Source organism: Neopelma chrysocephalum, unplaced genomic scaffold (assembly GCF_003984885.1).
Source record: "Neopelma chrysocephalum unplaced genomic scaffold, ASM398488v2 Primary Assembly neopelma1_138, whole genome shotgun sequence".
In the NCBI taxonomy this organism is placed as follows: Eukaryota; Metazoa; Chordata; class Aves; order Passeriformes; family Pipridae; genus Neopelma; species Neopelma chrysocephalum.
The window spans coordinates 4,505,307-4,524,757 of NW_020897800.1; the positions used below are offsets into that span (position 1 = coordinate 4,505,307).

Sequence of the window (19,451 nt, forward strand, 5' to 3'; positions counted from 1 at the left end):
CACATCACCAAAACACCAAGACACCGACCAAGATAAGCCCCTGGAGACAGCAAGTTTCACCTACACCCGAACTCCATCCTGCCATGCTTCGCCTGTACAGCGTTTCGTGGGCGACCTGGTTTCCTACACCCACCTCTCTCCTTCCCTGGCTGTCTCTCCTTCCCACGCAGGATTCGGTTCTGCTGCTCCACGAGCATCCCCTGCAACGCTGTGCTGCTGGGGCAGAGAGCCAAACAATGAGCTTTTGGGACACTGAGCAGGGTCCTGGCCGGGGGAATAGGGCACAGCTGTGCCTCACACCTTCTCCATCTACTCACCAAAGCCTTACCTGTGACAGCACTCCCGCTGGGCTCACCGACAAGGTCCAGGTGCCGCCTTTCCAACGCTCTCCCAGCCCATTGCGATGTCTCAGTGCCCCCATCTGTCACTCCCCCCCCAGCATCCCTTCCCACGGCCCTCCCCGTTCCCGGTGGCGCGAGGGGAGGACGCGGGGTGGCCCTGGCCCCCGCGGCAATGAGCACCACAACCAGACGGAGCGGCCACATGGAACAATCGTTTTAATGGATAGGCAGAGAGAGCCCCCTCGCCGCCCGCCTGCCCCCCGCGTGCCCCCCGCCGCCGGCTGCAGGGAAGGAAAGGAAATGGAAGGAGGAAAACCGACCGCAGGAGAGACCCCCACCGACACGGACGGCGAGTCGACCAGTCCCACGTCTCGGCAGAGGGCTCGGCCAGGAGCCGGTTGCTTCACCTTCTTTTCCTTACTAGTGTTATTTTTTATATATATATATATACATACACACACACGCACGCGCACACACACACATATACATACACATATATATATATATATATAAAAATATAAAACTGAGCTATATAGATCTCCCTCTGTCCCTCGGTTCACTTCATTCCGCCGCCAAGGGGCCGGGGCCACGCGGCGAAAAGCGACGGAGAGGGGGCCCCGGTCCCCCCGCCACCCTTTGTCCCCGAGGGCGGAAAGACGAGGGGGTTTGGGGACGCGTGGACCGAGACGCTCGCCTCGTCTCGTTGAGGACCGATACACACCTAACTCCATATACAGCATGCAGTAATGGCAGCGGAAGGACCCTGCTGGGGAACCGTGGCTAGAACTCTAACAAAAAAAAAAAAAATTATATATATATATATGTATATTTATATATACTGTATATATATATCCCATAAAAAGATTCAGCGTCTCCCTCCGCCTCGACGCATGGTGAGCGTCGCCCGTGCCCTCGGCAGGAACTGTCCGGACGACCGCTTTTTGGGCCGGTTTTGGGGGGTTTCAGCACAGGACTCCTCCTCTTCCTCCTCTTCGCCGGGCTCACAAACCTCCTCGGCCGGTCGCCTCCTCGGCAAACAAACTTCTTCTCTCCACTTGCTCCCACTCTCCTGGATTGTTTCTTTTTTTTTTTTTTTTCCTTTTTTTTTTTTTTTCCCCTCCCTCTTTTTTTTTTTTTTTTTTGCATTTCTGTTTTTTAGGAACTAAGAGTTCTAGGCTCGTATCAGAAAATACAATTAATAAAATTAACCATGACTCAGAATCCCTTATCATTCACGATGTCCGCGGATGGTAGGATGAAAGCGTGGCTCGACGCCGGTCTCCTTCCTCCCTTTCCCTTTGTGGCGGCGTGGTAACTGTTGAAGATCTATATATCTATCCATATACATATATGTATACGTGGGTATATACATATATATATATATATTCTGAAACACAAATGGCGGCACAGTCCATGAGAAGAGGGGAAATCTTGTCAAAGGAGAACACTGGTGTGTCCAGATGGAGGGTCCCACGGGAGGGAGCAGGCGGGCAGGGGCGGTGACAGGGACGGGGCAGGGGGGTTGAAGCACCACACTCCGATGGCCCCGTCCATCCTCCGCGCTGGCCCACGGCAGAGAACGGCAAAAACAGGGGGGAAAAAGGGGCGGGAGACCCCCCCCAAAAAAAAATAGGGTGAAAAGAAAAAGACTCAGTCGCGTTGCGTCTTCAGCAGGAAGCCTTGGATTATTATTATTATTATTTTTCCCCTTTTCTCTCCAAATTCCCGTTGTGGTTTTTTTCTTTTTTTTTTTTTCTTTTTTGCACGTGTTTTTTCCTCTCTCCCCCTCCCCCAGGTGGCCTGGCCGGATACTCTCTCAATTCTTATGATTATTTTCGGAAACGGTGAACACTTCTTCTTCTTCTTCTTCTTCTTCTTTTTCTTCTTCTTCCTCTCCTTTCTGCTTGCTCTCTCGCTGGCCGTGGTCGTCGCCGCCGCTACTCCGCGGGCCGGCTCTCGGGTCAAAACTGGCGGGCGAGTTGGGCGAGCGGGAGGAGCAGGAGCCACACGCAGCCTCCTCGTCGCCACGCGCCGTTGTTCCCGTCGTGCACCGCGCCGGGGCCTGAGCGAGGGAGAGAAACGCCCGCATGGTCACTCACAGAGTCGATAAGAAAACCATGAAACGTGAAATAAATCATAAAACCAAACGAAGGACGGTATTTGGGTGGCATTGCACGTGGTGGGATTGCTCTCCAGGCGTCCCCTTCCACCTGTGCTGTCCTCAAGAGCACGGCAACAACCAACCCCATCCCCACTGACCCCGGCCTTTGGGACAAGACTCACTTCTCATCCCTAAGTCCCCATCCCCTGTGCATCACCACCATCCAACTTCCCTCAGCCCCTTTCACCCTCCTCTGAATTTGTCCATGTTTCCAGCCACACTTAGAGGGGAGATGACAGCTTTTGCCCAACACACTCTGCCCAGTCCGGGGCAACCACCCTGTTCCCCACTTGTGTCCCTTGGGAGGGCACAGTAACCACCTGCCCACCCAGCAGAGGCACCACCAGCAGCACTGTATTGAGGACTTGGGAGTTTGTGCCTCTCCAGAGTCTCTGTGGGGCTCATCACGGGCCCAGACCATCTCAAGAAGAATGAGATGGGATGAGGAGGGTGGTCAAGAAGAGCCAAGCCCTTCCACGCTTTTGGGGATCACTGGGGGTGAGGAGTTCAGAGCTCACTATGGGAAAGGATGTGGAGGGTGTCTGGTCCAGTGGCTTTCACCAAAACACCCCAAATAGTTGGCCTGGGGAAGACTAGGCTGGGAAAAGAACTCAGGAAGGCATCCAGGCTGGTGTCCTGCCAGAGCAGGGCTGCCCACAAGGTCTGACCCACACATGCTCTTGAAACCCCATGACATGTTCCCTCACTTCAGGGTCCAACCAGGGCACTGAGCACCACTAACCATTTGGTCTCCCACTCTCCAGCACACTCCGACACCTCACACGTCTCAAATCCAGGCACCAAATCCAGGTCTTATGCACTACCTCCACAGCCCTCCCGACATCTACAAGTCATCCTGAGGGCTGACTCACTCAATGCACCACAACTGAAGCCACCCCAAAATCGAGATGACACCAGGCCGGTTGGCCGGACAATAAGATTGCCCAAGGGAGTGCTGGCTGCCCTGACCAGGAATAACACCAGGAAGGGGACCTAATGCCTGTCTACCCCTACCACATCCTGGAAAAAAGGTGCTAGGAGCATCCCAGAGGAGGAGGGATCTGCCAGAAGACCCACTTAGGCGGCAACACTGGGAAAGCTGAGCACACAGACATTCCTGCTTTTGCCCTGGCAATGGAGAGGGAGCAGGAGACTGCGGGATGGGGCAGGCATGCAGAGGGCACAGACCACCACCAGACAGGCACAGTAGGCTGGCAGGGAGGGGGCAGGATGGGAGGGCAGCTAAAAAAGCCCTAATTCATCCCTACACCAGTGAGAGCAGTGGGGTTGTGGGGCAGGCTGGTGCTGCGGCTCCGGCTGAGATGAGCTGGGGTGGGAGCCGGAGGGGCCCAGGGGAAACACTGGGGGAAGCACTGGCATTGCAGGGGTCCCCAAATTACTGACCTTTCCAGGGTGTCAGAGCGGTAGTTGTCTCTTCTAAAAATTAAAGAACAAGTGAAAGTTAAGGCAAAAGGGCAATGGAAAGTGCAGGCTCGAGACGCCTCCCTCAGCCTGCCCTCGACCTGGGGCTGGGAAAACGAGTGGATGGGGTAGCAAGTGGGATGTGCTGCCCAAATCACACCCCAATGCTCTGAGGCCACAGTCCCCCTGTCTGGGGGGGAAGCTGAGATGAGCCAAACAAGGGACCTCAGACCCAGCAAAGTCTGTGGTTGCACCCTGAGCAAAAAGCAAAGCACAGGGGCTGGGATTTGGGGGGTGCAGGGGGTTCAGTTCTCCCCTGCGGGTTTGGGGCCCATCCCTCTCGATAACCCTGCAACATCCCAAATGGATTTATCGCCTGACAGCAGCCTCTGGGAGTGACAGGGGGAGAGGCAGAGGGCTTGGTTTTTTCCCCAGCTCCACAGAAAGAGGCAGTTTCCCTGAACACTCCATCACATCCCAGACAGCACCAAATGAGCCGCTGAATGAGGCGGCAGGTCTGTAATAACGAGTGCTACATGTTAAATAAAGCACTAGTTGACCTCCCTGAAAAATTAGATTAAAAAAAGGATTAAAAGATGAACGCTACATTAGCCTCTTGCACAGCCCCAAAAAGGCTCCTGTCACGGTACCTGCATGGATTAAAACTCCATTTGGGGGCGAAAAAACTTCAAAACACTCACTCAGCTTCAGGGAAAAGGGAACACTCACAAAATTCTCCCCCCAAAACCTCACAGAAGAGACATTTCTCGTGCCGCAGGTAGCGCAGCCATCACACCCACTTCCCTCTTATCTTCCATCTCAATAAATAAAGACATCATTCCCCAGACTGAGGGCACTGGTTCCTTAGGGACAGGTGACACATGGGGCCACCACATTAGGGTGGGGTCATTCCTGGGGGTGCTGGGGGTCCCTGCACCAGGAGATGGGGGACCCCTGCATGTCATGGTCCCCTCAGGGAGCTGTCACCCCCCAAGGGCACTCCATTAATAAAGACTGAATGGATCACCCAATCAATGTGGCTTTATGGAAATTGAGGGTGCTCAGAGGACTCTGATTTCATTCCCTGATGGGATTCACAGTCAGACCAACAAAGCTAAGGGGCTAATAAAATAAGCCTAGACTTTTGTGGGATTCTTCCCTGCCTCCCACCTGGCACTGCACTCACAGCATGAGTCCCAGAAACCACAGAGCTAAGAACTCATCAGCAGGCAGATGTCATCTGTACTTTTGGGCTGTTCATCCAGCCTGGATCTGCAGATGCCAAATAAAGGCCCCTGCTAATTAAGATTTTAACCTCATAAACCCAAAGGATGCCTACAACATCACAGCTGAGGAGGTACATGTGGCTCGGGTTACATTGGGCACCCAGCACGTCCACCCTGTGCGTGCAGAACAGATGAAGCCAGGCCTGGGTGGTCTGCAGGGCCAGAGGTGTTGGTATCCCTAAAACACGGGGTTATTGGATCACCAGGAAGGCTGGTGGGGAGGAGGGTGGAGATAGTTCCTAAGTAACACTAATGATGGCTTAGCACAGGTAAACATCACGTACAGGAGGGATGTTTGGGGGGGGGGCAAATGGGTGTTTAAGGCTCATTAACCTCCAAGGTTAGCTCTGCCTCAGGGCTGTGGGCATGGAGCTGAGCATCCAGGATGGGATGGACTCCTCTGTCACAACTCAGGGGACCCTGACACAAGTGCCAATACCGTGGCAGGAGAGGACAAGCCTGTCCTGTGATGCCACCCCAACCCCACAGCTGGGTGTGGCCCCTGGCAAAGCCCAGCATCCTCTACTCTCCTTAAACAAACTGCTGCCCTGGACCACATCCAGCCCTTCACCAAGGATGGTGAGACATAGACATCACTTCCTGGGGTCTCCACATGCCTCCCATGTTGTGGCACACTCAACATCCCAACACGTACTCTGGGACTCACTGTCCCGGTGTGCTTTGCATAAATAAGAGCAAAGCCTGCCCTGAGCCACCCCTGAGGGGCCTGGGGATGAGGAAAATGGGTCTGCTCCCCTGCTCTGCTCCCCTCCAACCACACCACAGTGAGGCAAGGAGGTGACAAGACAGAACAGCCGGGTGGTATGGAGGAGGACAACACTGGGGTGACATTAGGAGAGGGTGGAGGTCCCCACTCCCCACTTCTCCCATATGGTTCAGCTGTGAGAACCACAAACCCCATATCTCCAGCAGGGAAATATCCCCATGCAGTGCCCAGGAATGAGATCTATCATCCATTTCTGACTCCCAGGGGCCATGAGAGGGATCTGGGGAGCACAGACCTTCCCAGCCATGAGCAGTGTCAGAAGGATCCCAGCTCTGATCCCAGTTCTGCCATGCAGGGAAAACAGCCCTGGGACAAGGGTACAAACCTAGTCCCCCTCCCTGCCCTCTGCACCCTCCCATCTCCCTCTGGCACCATCAATAATATATCTCCTTGGCAGGAGGGAAAACACAGCCTGAAAGGTGACAGAGACAGGGGTCTATTCATCCTTGGGTGGGAATGGGACAGGAGTGACCCTGAAAACCATCTCCCTCCCACTCATCAGCACCGGAGGATGCCTTCACACAGAGGCTTTCCCAAGGACTCATCAAAGCAATAAAATGGAAACCTACAACCAAATCCTAACTTTGCATCAATGGTGGATCCCAAACACCCATGAACAGTGACTGACATGGTACATGAATCAGGAGGCAGGTTTGGAAGCTCCCCAGTTTCCCTGAGCTCATCACAACCTCCAGCCCATGCACTAGGCTAAGAAGGATCAGCACAAAAGCACATCTCCCCCAAAAGACAAGGGAGACCCTTTCCACCTCTCTCCCATCAGTGCTCTCACTGTTAAGTTGTTCCCCTTCCCTGTCTGGCTCCCTCAGCCCCACTCACCATAGAGGATCATGCTGGCATTGGTGTTCCCTAACTGGTTGGAGGCTACACAGGTGTAGTTCCCATAGTCCTGCTCAGAGACGTTGAAGAAAGTCAGTCTGGAGAAGAAGGCTTTGTTCTCCACTTTCAGCCCTTTCTGTCCTTCAGCCAGCCTGGGAGAAAAGCAGAATGGGAGAAGGTCACTGGAATGGTGTCAGGAGGAGAGGTGCCTGCGATATTCCATGTCCCTGGTTGTGCCTGGGAAGAGGGGACATTGAACTTGGGAGAAGAGGGAGAAGGGAAGGTATTGGGAAAGATATGGGAGATGGATGCTGCTCTGCTGGGTCTCCAGCTGCCAGCCCACACTATCCCCATGCTGACCAGAGGCACCAGAGGACTCTGGATGGTGCTGGGGCTTGGAAATGCTGTGCAGAGGGAGAGATGCTCACATGCCAAGGGAGAGAACCTGGGAAAGGCTCATTCCCACCCTACAGAAGAGCCTGGCTTCCCTCTGGTGTCCTCAGCCCCCCCTGCTCTGCAGGATGCCTTCTTGCACCTTCCTCTTCCCTGCATATCCCTGATGGGTGACATGATGGGCACCCACCACAGCTTGGAGGCTTCTCAGCCAGCCCAAGTGCTGCAGCATTAACCAAGTGCTTGGACTTCCCTGAGCTGGTGTCCCCATCCTGCTCTGCTCCTGTGGCTCTTTTGATTGCTAATTCCTCCCGGGAGGTGCCAGATCCCCATTATGGTCCCTGCCGGACACTGATCCGGGGGCTGAGCCCGCTCCTGCTGCTGCTCCCTGGGCCCTCGTGATCTGACCTACTTCTGAGCAGAGCCTTTCATCTGCCACACAAACATCCTCCTCTTTGTACACTCCTTTCCTCCCTTGGCTCCTTTCCTCCCCAGCCCAGGAAGGCAGGCGGCCCCAGCCTCCCCTCCAGCTTCTGGAGCATCTTTTTGGGCTAAAACACCCCTCCTTATCAGTAAGGATGTGGCTCATCCTGTGTCTGGCCACGCCACGTCCCCTCTGGGCTCCCTGGGGAGAAGTAACACAAAAATTGGTTAAAAACATTTTGCCTGGGGTCAGAGGGAGGCATTTTCTCCAGAGTGAGACCCTACTCTGGGCTGTGCTGCTCCACTCCTCATTCCCCAGTTGCATCCCTTTGCTGTTGCTTTGGCAGAGCACAGGATCTGCTTGTTGACCTAAAAGGGTGGTTTTCACCCCAAAGCAGAGCAGGCTGTCTCTGGGGCCTAGCAAACCTGTTTCTCGACCAGCACCATATTTCTTTTGCCTTTCCAAGAGCTGCCTTCTGGCCAAAGTGTTTAAAGAGATGACAGAGGTTTCATCCACGCTTGAGTGCTTGGATTTGTGCTGCCAATATCCCTCTTCCTCGTTATGCTTCACCCAAGCTGGGATTTACCACGACACCTTCAAATGGAGGCAGGGGCAGCAGCGATCCTGCCCTGACAGAGGCTGAAAGAGGCTCCTGGAAAATTCCCCCTCCCCAGATGTCCCTCACCTACTTTTCACAGTGTTAAATACAAAGTCCTGGAATGCTGTGGATGCAGTCTGCCTGCTGGATTTGCCCCGGACAAGCACAACCTGCTGCTGCCAGGGGGACCTGGCTTGGTATCCAAACCAGGCTTGTGCCAAGGGTTATGAGCTGAAGGTGCTGGCACTGGGTGCAGCTCTCACAGGGCCGGTGTGTGCCCCCCACCCCCCAGGTTTGTCCCCCGAACTCTTACCGCTTGTCATCTTTGTACCACTGGAAGTCGGCGGAGGGGACAGCGGAGGCTTCACACAGCAGGATGCCCTTCTGCCCCACTGGCACCCCGCTGCTCTTCGCGTCCGAGATGTACGGTGGGTCTGCGGGAAGATGGGAAACCCGGGGTCAACACCCAGGAGCCTTGGGGCATCCTATCCCCCCGCCTTGCTCCTCAAGTTCTCCTGTCTTTCCCTGCACGTGGGAAGGAGCCCAAATCACCTCTGAGCCCATGCTCAGCTCCTGCCACTCTGGTGCTGCTGTCCAGGAGTTTTTGGGCTTATGGGGGGTCTTCTCCAAAAACTGGAGCTCCCCAGCTCTCGGGCACCACATGTGCGCTAATGGGGTGACCAGAGAGGGGTTTAGGAGGGTCTTCACCTCCGTCTGAGCATGAAATATGCTGCTTTCTTCCTATCTCTCATTTTTTTTTTCTAAAGGAAAAAAAAATTCTATTTACTGCTCACTTCTCTCCCCGGAGGTTATCAGCACAGCATCTCTCCATGGGCGGAAAACCCAGGTTGATGGAGACAGCTGAGGAGGAGGTGGTGGAAAAAAAATGGAGCTTGAAAAGAAGGGGAAAATAGGGCAAAACTCCACCTGCTCAGAAAAACTGCTGCCGCCTGTCTCGCTCTGGGGCCCGAAGCCTGTGTGTGCCTCGCTTCCAAGTGCCATTCCCTGGTGGGGCAGCACAGTGACACACTCCAGCCCCACCCCTGTCCCCTGCTGGCCCCCAGCTACTCACAGTTGACGGTGACTTTGACTCGCTGGACGACGGGCGCTGAGACGTCGTTGGAGGCGCTGCACTCGTACTCGCCCGACTGCTCCCGCGTGATGCCCGTGATCTCCAGGTACTCGTCCTCGCTGATGAAGCCCACGGCTGCAGGGCACAGACAGAGGGATGAGTGGTGGGGAGGCACAGCAAACCTGTGTCTATCGGCTGGTCACCATCTGTGACTGTGTCACTCGGCACCAGGACATCAATCCTGCGAGTCCCAGCCTCACATGCCCACATCCATCCCAAGAAAATCCCTGCCAGAATGGTGTCTGCAAGCACTGGAGTTTTGTGGTGGACCCGGCACTGCCAGGAGTATCACTTGCTGGAGGTAATGTCCATAATGTGGGCAGAGTGGACAAAGTGGTCCTTGCCAAACCTGCACCCTGCTAGAACAATCCAAGATCACCTCTCCTTGGCATCTGCACATCCCTCTTGCGGGGGAGGCACCACTGGGCTCACCCAGCTTTACACAGACACCCCTCTCTAATTTTCACAGCAAGTTTACTCCCATTAGTTTTGGTGCCAACATCTCCCTTCACCTGCAATGCTTCATCCCTGTGCTACTCCAGGCTCATTTCTGTCGGAGCTGCACTTGTCCCCCTCTTGCCCACCCAGCCTGCAGTGCAGCTCCTGGTTTCACTCCAAGCCAGAAATATGCAATCAGTGGCATTTCCTTCAGTGTGGCATCATTCAGCCCCCATTCCTTACAGGAGCCCTCTTTGTTTTGACACTCTCCTGGAAACCCACAGCACTCAGCTGTCCAGACACTGGTGTTGGGGCACAAGATCCCCTGGTCCCCCAAACGAACAGCAGAAGCAACTTTTTGCAACCCCTAACAGGAACAACTTCTCCCTTCCTTTTGTTTACATCTCCCCACCAGATCTCCCACAGCTGGGATGCTCTAATGACTGCACGGAGCATCTCTGAGCCCAGTGTCACACTTAATATTCCTATAAATTTTAAACGGTAGTCCTTGGTACATATGTGTGGCAATTGGTGTCATATTTTAATTAGGCTTGCCCTACACCATCTGAAATTAATAATAGCTCGAATTACCAGTGTAATTTATAAATTAACATTGCTGCAGCATTAGGAAATAAATTAGCTCTGGACAGCTGTTTCTGGGAGTGAGTGCCAATGGCAGAGAGGCCAAGCACAGGTCCCTGGTCCCCGGGGGATGCCGTGAGCTCGCCTGGCCCTCGCTTCCCACCCGGCTGCTGGAGTGACCTGATGGGCCACGACTCGCTGCGCTTGACCGGTCAACCGTGTGCTTCTTGCTCCTAACAAATGCAGGCAAAGGACACACGTGGGAGGCTCCTGGAAGGGCACACACCGCCTGCATCCCACCGGCTGATGCTTTCAGAGCATCTCATCCCGCGGCACAGGAACAGCCTGGTCAGACTCCACCGCTCACCACAGAAAGCACGCAGGGACCTGAGCCAGCACCGATGGCATTCCTGTAACACCCTGGCACAGCTCAACACAGGGAGCACCCCAGGTACCCACTGGGATCCTGCTGCTGCAATCCCAGGTGCCATTATTACCAACTCAAACTAGTGCAAATATGCTCAGCCATGATGAAATCCCACCTTGACTCTCTCTCCCTGCACCAGACCTCACAGCTGCTGCCTCTGCACAGCATTCCTGGGACTTTGCACATCCACTGCTCCCTTGCACACTCAGAGGCCAAACCAAGGACCCTGTGCACATAAGGGTGTGCATCCCACCACCTCAGGCTGACCTAACTGGGAAGGCAGCCCCGTGAGCTTTGGAAAGGGGTGAAGTGAGTGTTCCCGTTGATGAATTGCTGACATCCACCCACGCCCTCAGCCCCGTGCCGAAATCCCCACCCGAGTGGCTCGTGCGCGGTCCAAACTGCTGAGCTCAGCAGTACTCAGGGCAACTGAAAGGAGAGATATGAAGGCGTTACCCCAAAATCAATATCCTTTGGAGACACACAAATTACAGCGTTACATCCAGCGGCCCTGAGGCACCGCAGAAAAAACGGGAGAGAGGGGGAAAAGAAAAAATCCCTTTTGTGGCTGACCTAGAATCGGCTTCTCTGTAGCACAGCGCTGCCTGCTGATAAAGGAACGACACAGCCGGTGGCCTTCAGATGCTCCGTGCACAAATCTGGCTCTGGGTTGTGCAAAGGCTCAGATAACACTTCTTCCCAACTAACCAAAGGCCCTTCCCGAGTTCCAGAGCTGGCTCGCGCAGGGCAAGGATTAGCTCTTGCCACAGTCGAGCCGTAATGTGCGTCCCTGGTTTGATCTGGGAGCAAAGCAGTTCGAGTGCATTTCGCTCCCCAGCAAAAGACTTCATTAAGGTAGCTGTGAGGGTCAGCTTTACACCTGTAAAAGCACAGGAAATTGGGGGATGAAGGTTTCCTCTGTGCCTGTGTCGTGCTGAAGTCTGAGATGCTTGCAAGGTAATCGTCCGATGGAGAGGCAGAGCACAAAGTTCAAGGGCTCAGGGTCCGGAATCTGTGGGATTTCAGCTGCAGCCCATCAAAACTGGCACACAGAACCTGCCCTGCACCAAAACAGGATACTCTGAGCTGGAGCTGACACCTGCTTTTGCCCTGCGCACGACCTGGTATAACTCACACTCAGATGACAATAGCATTAGGAATGCCATCCAGAGGCTATGGTCAGATCCTGCTTCCTTAGTGCCAGCTACAGCATGCCAAAGACTGAGGTGACACAAAGAATCCCTGCCCACCGGTGAAGCAGGTGACACCAGGTGGCCAGGACACCATCTGTGTCCCCCCTGTGCTCTCCTGCACAAAGGGCTTTTCAGGAAAATCGGATCCATAAAGCTGCTTCTCTGTGGGATTGCACCCTGGAAGCACCTGGAACTTGGGGATGCTCAGGGCAGGCCTGGACCAGAGCTCTGCAGCTCCAGGAGCTCTCCCAGAGGTACCAGTCCTGCTCTGCCTGAACTGATGGTGGGAACTTTCAAGGCTGTCTCTGCTTGAGCACAATTAGGAGCTGAAATATTGCAGGAATTAATGGAGAGCTCTCTCATCTCCTCAGTAGCTAAAAAACCAGCACAGCCAGCACCCATCATTATTATTATTAATACTAATAATATAATACAGGCCAAAAATGGAACAGCCACGGACGAGGCACAAGCATAATCCTTGCTCATCAGCTGAGGATGATGAACTAACCCAGTGCGAGCCAGGGAGATGGAAAACCAGAGCCTGAGTCCTCGTGCTCAGTGAGCAGGAGCCTGTGCAAAGACCAGCGTGGACTATTTAGGACTTGCTCTGCAGATCCCCATAAAAAACCTCAGGAGAGGGGAAGCTTGGCCATCATGGCAGTGGAGGAGTCATGGAGGTGAGATCCTGGACTGGCACGGAGCACCAGGGCAGACCCAGCAAGTGGCCAAGCTGTGCTTGGGGTCCCACACAGCTTGGATGAGATGAGGTGTGGGCAGATACCTCATGCATCCATATTCCTCCCTCCATGCCTTTCTCCTTCCCTTGCTTCTCCTCCTTTTCCCGTCCTGACTCATCTCCCTTCTGACTCCTCCTGCCCGTTCACTTCCATTGAGCCTCTGACAAGATAATAACTCACCAGAAAGCAAACACATGTTCTCAAATTAATTACATGCCACTGTCCCCTGGCTCACTGTTGCAGCCATGTTCAGGTCTCTAGGACACCGCTCACAGCTTTCCCTGGCTGAAGGCTGCCTGTGGAGCCATTCAAAAACCTTCCCTGAACTTCTTTCATGTGTCCATATCAACTTCCTGCACCTTGAACTGAGCCAGCCCAGACATCCAGGGCTGCAACATTTCCACTTCTAAAGCCTAAAAACTCTTCAATGATCGTCCCAGAACAGGTTTGGTCTCTGGATTCTCAAAGTCCCACCACCAAACCCAAATTTCCCTGCCTGCTACACCCTGCTGCTGCATTTTTCCAGGCACCGATCCCACTAGCCAGGACCAGCCAAAGAAAGAGAATATTTTATGGAGATAATTTTATTAAAATGTTTACAACAATGCAGATATTGACATCTCACTTCAATCAATAGCACAATTTATTGTCCTTCAAGGTGAACATTAAGCCAAGCTGCCCATTAGTCAATATTTACCTCCAAGGTCTATAAATCTTTATACGGGCTTCAGCGGATGTTGACAGCAGCTGATTCCAGATAAGTAAAAGTAAGAGCGTGAAACATTGCTCCTTTTGGAGGTGAAATAGTAACTAGTTAATTACAGTCCCTACAGCAATTCTCAACTATCAATTTATGGCTACTTCTGGCAATAAAAATTAACATCGCGCAGACTCCCGGCTCCGAGTGACGCACTGAACCCGAGAGCCATATATTTCACACATCACCCCGACGTGGTGCTGATGGCCATCCTATAACAGTTTATAGTAAATAAATAAAACACACAAAGGTAATACGAGCGAGTTGTTGGCACCCAAGACCCGCTTCACCCCTGCTTTGTGTGACGGCGGGTGGTTTAGTAGCGTCAGAGCAGATGGGGAAGGACGCGTGGGGAGGAATCACCCCAAATCACCCCAAATCCCTCTGAAAGCACACAAAACACAGCCCCAGGCGGGTGGGCAAACAGGGCCTGTGGCTGCCTCCAGCTAAACAGGTGGATGCATCTGCTTCACCTCTTATTAACCACCATTACCCGCTCCTGATAGCTCAATTAGCACACACGGAACAAAGTTCAGGCATTTCTAAAATTCCCTCTCCCATTTTCGTTTGATCAGGTGAATGACCCCAGCTAGGGCAGCTTTCCCTCCCGTGCAGCCCCTCTTTCCAACTCCCCTGTGCTGGCTTAATGCTGCCACGCTCCAGTGGACAGAGATTGGGGGTAATTAACCTGCTGGAAGCCATCCAGCGCAATCATTAAAAAAATGATTTTTTTTAAGATTACCCTATCGACCCAGGCGAGCTGCTCTCCTCCTCTCGTGAATATTGCATCCCTGCGCCACAGGCTCCAGCCCATTTCCATCTGTGCCCCCTCTTAGAGGAGCAATCCCCTTAGGAAGCACACCTACGTGAGAAATGGGCTCCGAACCTCCCCGTCTCCGTGTTCACAAGCCTTCAGAAGAGGGACCGTAACCCCAGAAACGGGCACACAGCACATCAGAGTCTGTGTTTTGCTTACACGGGGCCAAGCCTCTCTCTTTTTGAAGTTTCCCGATGACAAGGAAAGAAATCTCTGCTCTGACATGCTTTTCCATGTTAATTAGCATGTTTCCGTGGCCTGATGTTGCGCGAGGCCCCAGGGGATGGTGCTGCCTGGCACCGCGCGGCGCTCAGGGACGCGGCAGCTTGGCAGCAGCTCCCTCCACTGCTGCAGCCTGGGGTCCCTCCTCATCCTCACACCCCGGGGGTGGAGACCACCACCAGTTGTGTCCAGTGTCACTAAGAGGGAGTTTTCCTCATTAAATTGAGTTTGGGGCAGCTCTCACAGCCAGTTTTGCTCCGTGCCCTGGTGCGCGGCAGCACAGGCTGTGAGGGAGAGGGGTGGCCATAAAGTCCTCACCATAAAGTCCTTCTCCTGCACTGGTCTCAGTGTCCCCTCCTCCCCAGGACTATGGGAGCCTCTCCTTGCACGTGGTCATGCAACGCTTTGGTTTTTCTTCTCCTTCCAACTATTTTGACCATAGGTGAGATGATGGTGCCTTATGTTTTGCCTCAAGATAGGATGAAGGACCCTCCCAGGCTCAATATTGTGCTGGCATGAGCAGAAGTGACTATTTCTGAAGGTCCCATCTCTGGCTGCCTGTGACCATGGGGTCAGAACATGGGTATTTCAACAGGCACCCTGCAAACTCAACTTCCAACCAGGAGCCATCACAAAGCCAGTGGCTCTGCAGCCAAACCTCTGCTCTTTCCTGCCAGGAAAGACATTTTCTTCAACCTCCTGCTCAACTCAGAGCTAGAACAGAGACAGCACCTGCATTTGTTGTTACACTTGCTCAGTGCATCCCTGAGACCACACCTGGGGCTTGTATCTTATACAACAACACTAATAAGTAACTATTAAGTGGGCACATGCAGCAATCAGTGACTAAGTCACTGGGACATCTGACTTGCAAAGACCCTCCAGATGCCACCACATCGCCTGGTCACTCAGCCTGTGGTCACAGCCTAGAGCCTATATTGGCATCAACTCCAAGAAAGGCAAAGACACTGCCAGAGGTCAGGGTTAGATGGGATGTTGGGAAGAAATTCTTCCCTGTGAGGGTGGGGAGGCCCTGGCACAGGTTGCCCAGAGCAGCTGTGGCTGCCCCATCCCTGGAAGTGTCCAAGGCCAAGTTGGATGGGTCTTGGAGCAACCTGGGCCAGTGGAAGGTGTTCCTGCCCGTGGCAAGGGTTGGAACCAGATGATCCTCAAGGCCATTTCCAACCCAAACCCTTCTGTGGTTCTCTGCCATGCCTTTCCCTGCGGTATCCCAGGGACACCTGCCCAGCCTGGTCCCCTCACCAACGCTGTGCAGCGCAGCCGAGTCGGCTGAGCTGTCCATTATAGCACCATTGTGAAGAGTTTTTAGCTTAAAAGTCCTTGAAAGTTTCCCACTGTGACTCGTTAAACAAGATCTTTTTCACTCTCCCTCTATTCTCCGCTAACAATATTTATACTCATTTCTTTTATTGAAATCTATCTGCCGCCTGTTCTATTAAAGCCACCTGAGTGGCAGCTCCTATTCTCCGGGAGCCCGCAGCCCATCTATTCTCCAGACAATGAGGTACAAGCAGTCTATCTTCTATTGTGCTTCCCGGCCTTCGGCTCTCAAATCTTCCATCTCAAAAAGGCATGTTGGAGACACCTCCACGCAAAGGCTTGGAATCCCAGGCTGTGGGGGCTCCCCAGTGTCAGCCGGGCTCGCTGTCCTCCCTCTCTGGGCGAGCATCTCCAGGGACATGCTGCTGTGGTACCCGTGATCCCTCAGGGATGCTTTCCCCCCATCCCTGCGCATCCTTAAGCGCGGTTCTTTGCCGTCAGACGGCTGCTGCACGCGCACGGCTCTGCTGCTGCCGGGATGTTTGCACGTCTCAGACAACTTATTTGTTACCGGGAATAAAAGAGGAGCATTAAACCTTTTGTTTGCGAGAAGTAGTTCCTTGGGAAATAAATGGATTATGGAAATTAATATTTAAAGAAACAAAACAAAACAACTCGGGGACCAACCACCCTTGAACGAGGCTCTAACTCAGGAGTAAATGAGTCGAATGAAGAATGAGCCCTTTTATTTCGGCGCGAGGGAGAGCTCAGAGGCAGCTCAAGGCTCAGCAAACTGTCGGCGGCGACCGTCCTCAGCCTCTCCCAGCCCCTGCCTCCTCCTGGGGAGCTGGCAAGGACACCAAACCCCAGGAAAAGGTCCAGAGGGCACATGCCACCCTGTTCGAGCAAATTAAAACCGGATGCAGTTCACAAAGCACTTAAGTGGTGTCAGATCTGCAGCAAAGATGGGTGTAGAGCTCATTAGAGGGCTGCTGTTCTCAATGATACCCACGTGTTATCACAAGCATGACCTGCACACCTTTCTCCTCAGCCTCTGGAGGGTGAGGGGGTGGTGCTTGTGGTAACATCAGGGGACACTGATGCTCAGTAGAGGCTGTGACCAGCAGGGAACCACTTCCCACACAGCTTTTCTGCCTCCTTGCCAGAACGTCTCCAAAAGGTACACAAAATCCAAATACTGAGGCTCCCATGGAGCCAAGCCCCCTCCAGAGGGTTCCTGAGGAGACAACATCTCCCAGCAGCTCCGTGCTCATGCTTGAGCACTGACACTCTTCCTCCCAACACAAAGTCCTCTCTCCTTTCTTTCCTTCCTCCCTGTGATATTTTTCCCCCCGTAGCCGCTTCCAAGGTGAGAGAGGACAGCGTTGCCGGAATGAAAGATTCTCCTGCGTGCCCTCTCCCAGCAGCGGCCCTAATTCATTTTTCATGGCCCCTTGCAGTGACAAAAGCCGCTGCTTCTCTCTTGTAAGCGTGCGCCGTGCAATAAGTCAAAGCTGATGTGCATTTTCCCCCTGGGTGCCGAAGCTGTGCTTTTGATTTAATTTGTCCTGTTGTTTGGCGCTCAGCCTTTGCCGGTGAGCTCCTTTGGAATGGCGGGAAGGTAAGGCCCCATCCGTGTGGAGGGGCTGCCTGACAGATGGGGTACAGTGGGTAGTGGTTAAATAATTTGCTGCGATGATACCAAGATGTTGGAGAGTGACAGATGCTGCCGGAGAAAATCGCTCAGACAAACACACGCATCCTGTTTGTGGGAGCGCCGCTCCTCGATTAAATCCTGTCGCAACTTGGTTTCCCTGGAGCTCAGCCCATTTCTGGCAGCTTTCTTGCTGGCTCCAGGAGAAGCTGTGCTGCACAAGGCTTGGCGAGGACAGAGGCACCGAGAAACGAGATGGCTCCTGCCTGATATCTGCAGGTGGCTTGCAAAGAACCCGAAAAAAATTCCACGGGGGATCCACCACATCCCTTCCCAACCACAGCTCCTCCGTGCAACCAGCATTGCTCTGCAGAAAGCATTCCCATCCCCTGCCAAAGCCAGGGCACCCCGCTTTCCTCCGGATTTGTGTGAAAAAGAGCTGCTGGCTCCGGACTGGAGGGTCCCTCTGGCTGGAAATTTAAACCCCCAGGCTTTCTCCGTAGGACAAGCTCTTAAGAAGCAATTGCAATCCAGAGCGTTAAATGGCTGTAACCTCAGCTAAGCTGCATTTCAGCCGCATTAGGGAAATATCCCTCGGATGGGGAGCAAGTGGCATAATGGCATTAGAGTAAAAAAATAAGCATCAAGTGCCGGCTAAATCCATCCCCAGCGCTGGCAAGAAGTCACGGGGATCTGGAAAACTTTCCCCTCTCCATGCATATCCCTACAGGCAGCTCACAGAAAGTCCAGGCGCCGTCGCTGCCACGAGTTTCTGCACATGTGGGATATCTTCCACCCCTTCTTTTCCCCTGGGACCCCCTGACCTCACTTCACCCCCTGGAGCCATCTGAATCATGGCAGGGTGAGACTCGCTGTCGCCTCTCCATCATCTTTATCCCATCTTTATTTTTCCAGACACGCTATTTTCCAGCCCAGTGGCCTTGCTCTGTCCCTCGTGTTTTATGGCACTGATGTCTCCATTTCTGCAGGATCACTCGCAATATTGTGGCTTATTGAGAGAAGCCAGGGAAAGGCAGGGGTGATGGGATGGATGGGTTTGGGGCTCTGGTGGGCTGGTGAGGATACCCTGAGCCTGGGGAGGGGGAATGGGGAGTGGGAGGTCACGCCAGGAATTGCAAGGATGGGTGATGCTGGGTGATTAGAAAAACAGGGGTACTGGACACTGGGCTGAGCCCCCTCACTAGAGCCCATCACCCCCTCCTCAGGCCTCTGTGAAGGTATTGGCCCTGCTACAGGAGCTGGGAGGGCAGTGAGAGGCATTGCTTTGCAAGGGAAAAGCCATTTTAAATAACAGCAACGTGTCACAGGAAGGGGAAAAACCCATGGGCTACGGCATTGCTCTGGTTTTAAATTATACTGTAGGAGAATAAAAATAAAAGAGAGGAAGACAGAGAGAGAGGCCAGGAGGAAAAAGAATTGCCATTGTTTTACCAAGCAGATGGGAAAGTTCAGGGGATCAGAAAAAGACTATTATTATCTTGACTCGACCGAGAGAAGATGGGAAAGGAAGAGGCATTTTTTTCCCCTGCAGTGAGAAATGCTGTGGCTGAAGTCATTTCAGTGAAGAGTCGGAAGGAAACGGTGCCATCGGCTCTGGGCAGTGCCCGAATCATCCCCACGGCCTGGGCACACCACCACAGTTTGGCTTTTTGTCCTGTTCCCCCGGCAGTGACACCACATCCTGCACCACTATTGCAAGGACGGGGGGGTAACCAGGGCACACACCCCCCACCACCTCCAGCTGCAGCAACGTGCCAGCTGTGCTGCCAGATGTGCCCACTGCCAGTGGCACTGCAGCTGTGGCACCACCGCTGCTCCCACCACCTGCCCAGCCACAGGGCACGACCACCCGCCCCAACTCTGCTCTTTGCTTTGCTACAAGCCATAAAGGAATACACTAAACACACAACAGATTTCATGCTGGGTGTGTAACAAGAGCAG

At 53.5% G+C, this 19,451-nt stretch overlaps 1 protein-coding gene across 8 annotated transcripts in view; it reads right to left on the reverse strand.

The window, feature by feature from the left end:
• Nucleotides 1-540: 540 nt before the first annotated feature.
• The window catches only part of LOC113975537 (protein CEPU-1), a 353,640-nt gene continuing 334,729 nt past the window's right edge, over nucleotides 541-19,451 (reverse strand). For 7 of the 8 annotated variants that reach the window (XM_027699666.1, XM_027699672.1, XM_027699669.1 and 4 more), the window contains 5 exons: nucleotides 9,322-9,456; nucleotides 8,563-8,683; nucleotides 6,835-6,986; nucleotides 3,907-3,939; nucleotides 541-2,403 (listed from right to left, as the gene is read on the reverse strand). In XM_027699666.1, coding sequence (XP_027555467.1) covers nucleotides 2,303-2,403; nucleotides 3,907-3,939; nucleotides 6,835-6,986; nucleotides 8,563-8,683; nucleotides 9,322-9,456 — 542 coding nt within the window. In that variant the 3' untranslated portion in view covers nucleotides 541-2,302. The remainder of the gene's footprint in view (nucleotides 2,404-3,906; nucleotides 3,940-6,834; nucleotides 6,987-8,562; nucleotides 8,684-9,321; nucleotides 9,457-19,451) is intronic. The other variant, XM_027699667.1, reaches the window with a different exon arrangement.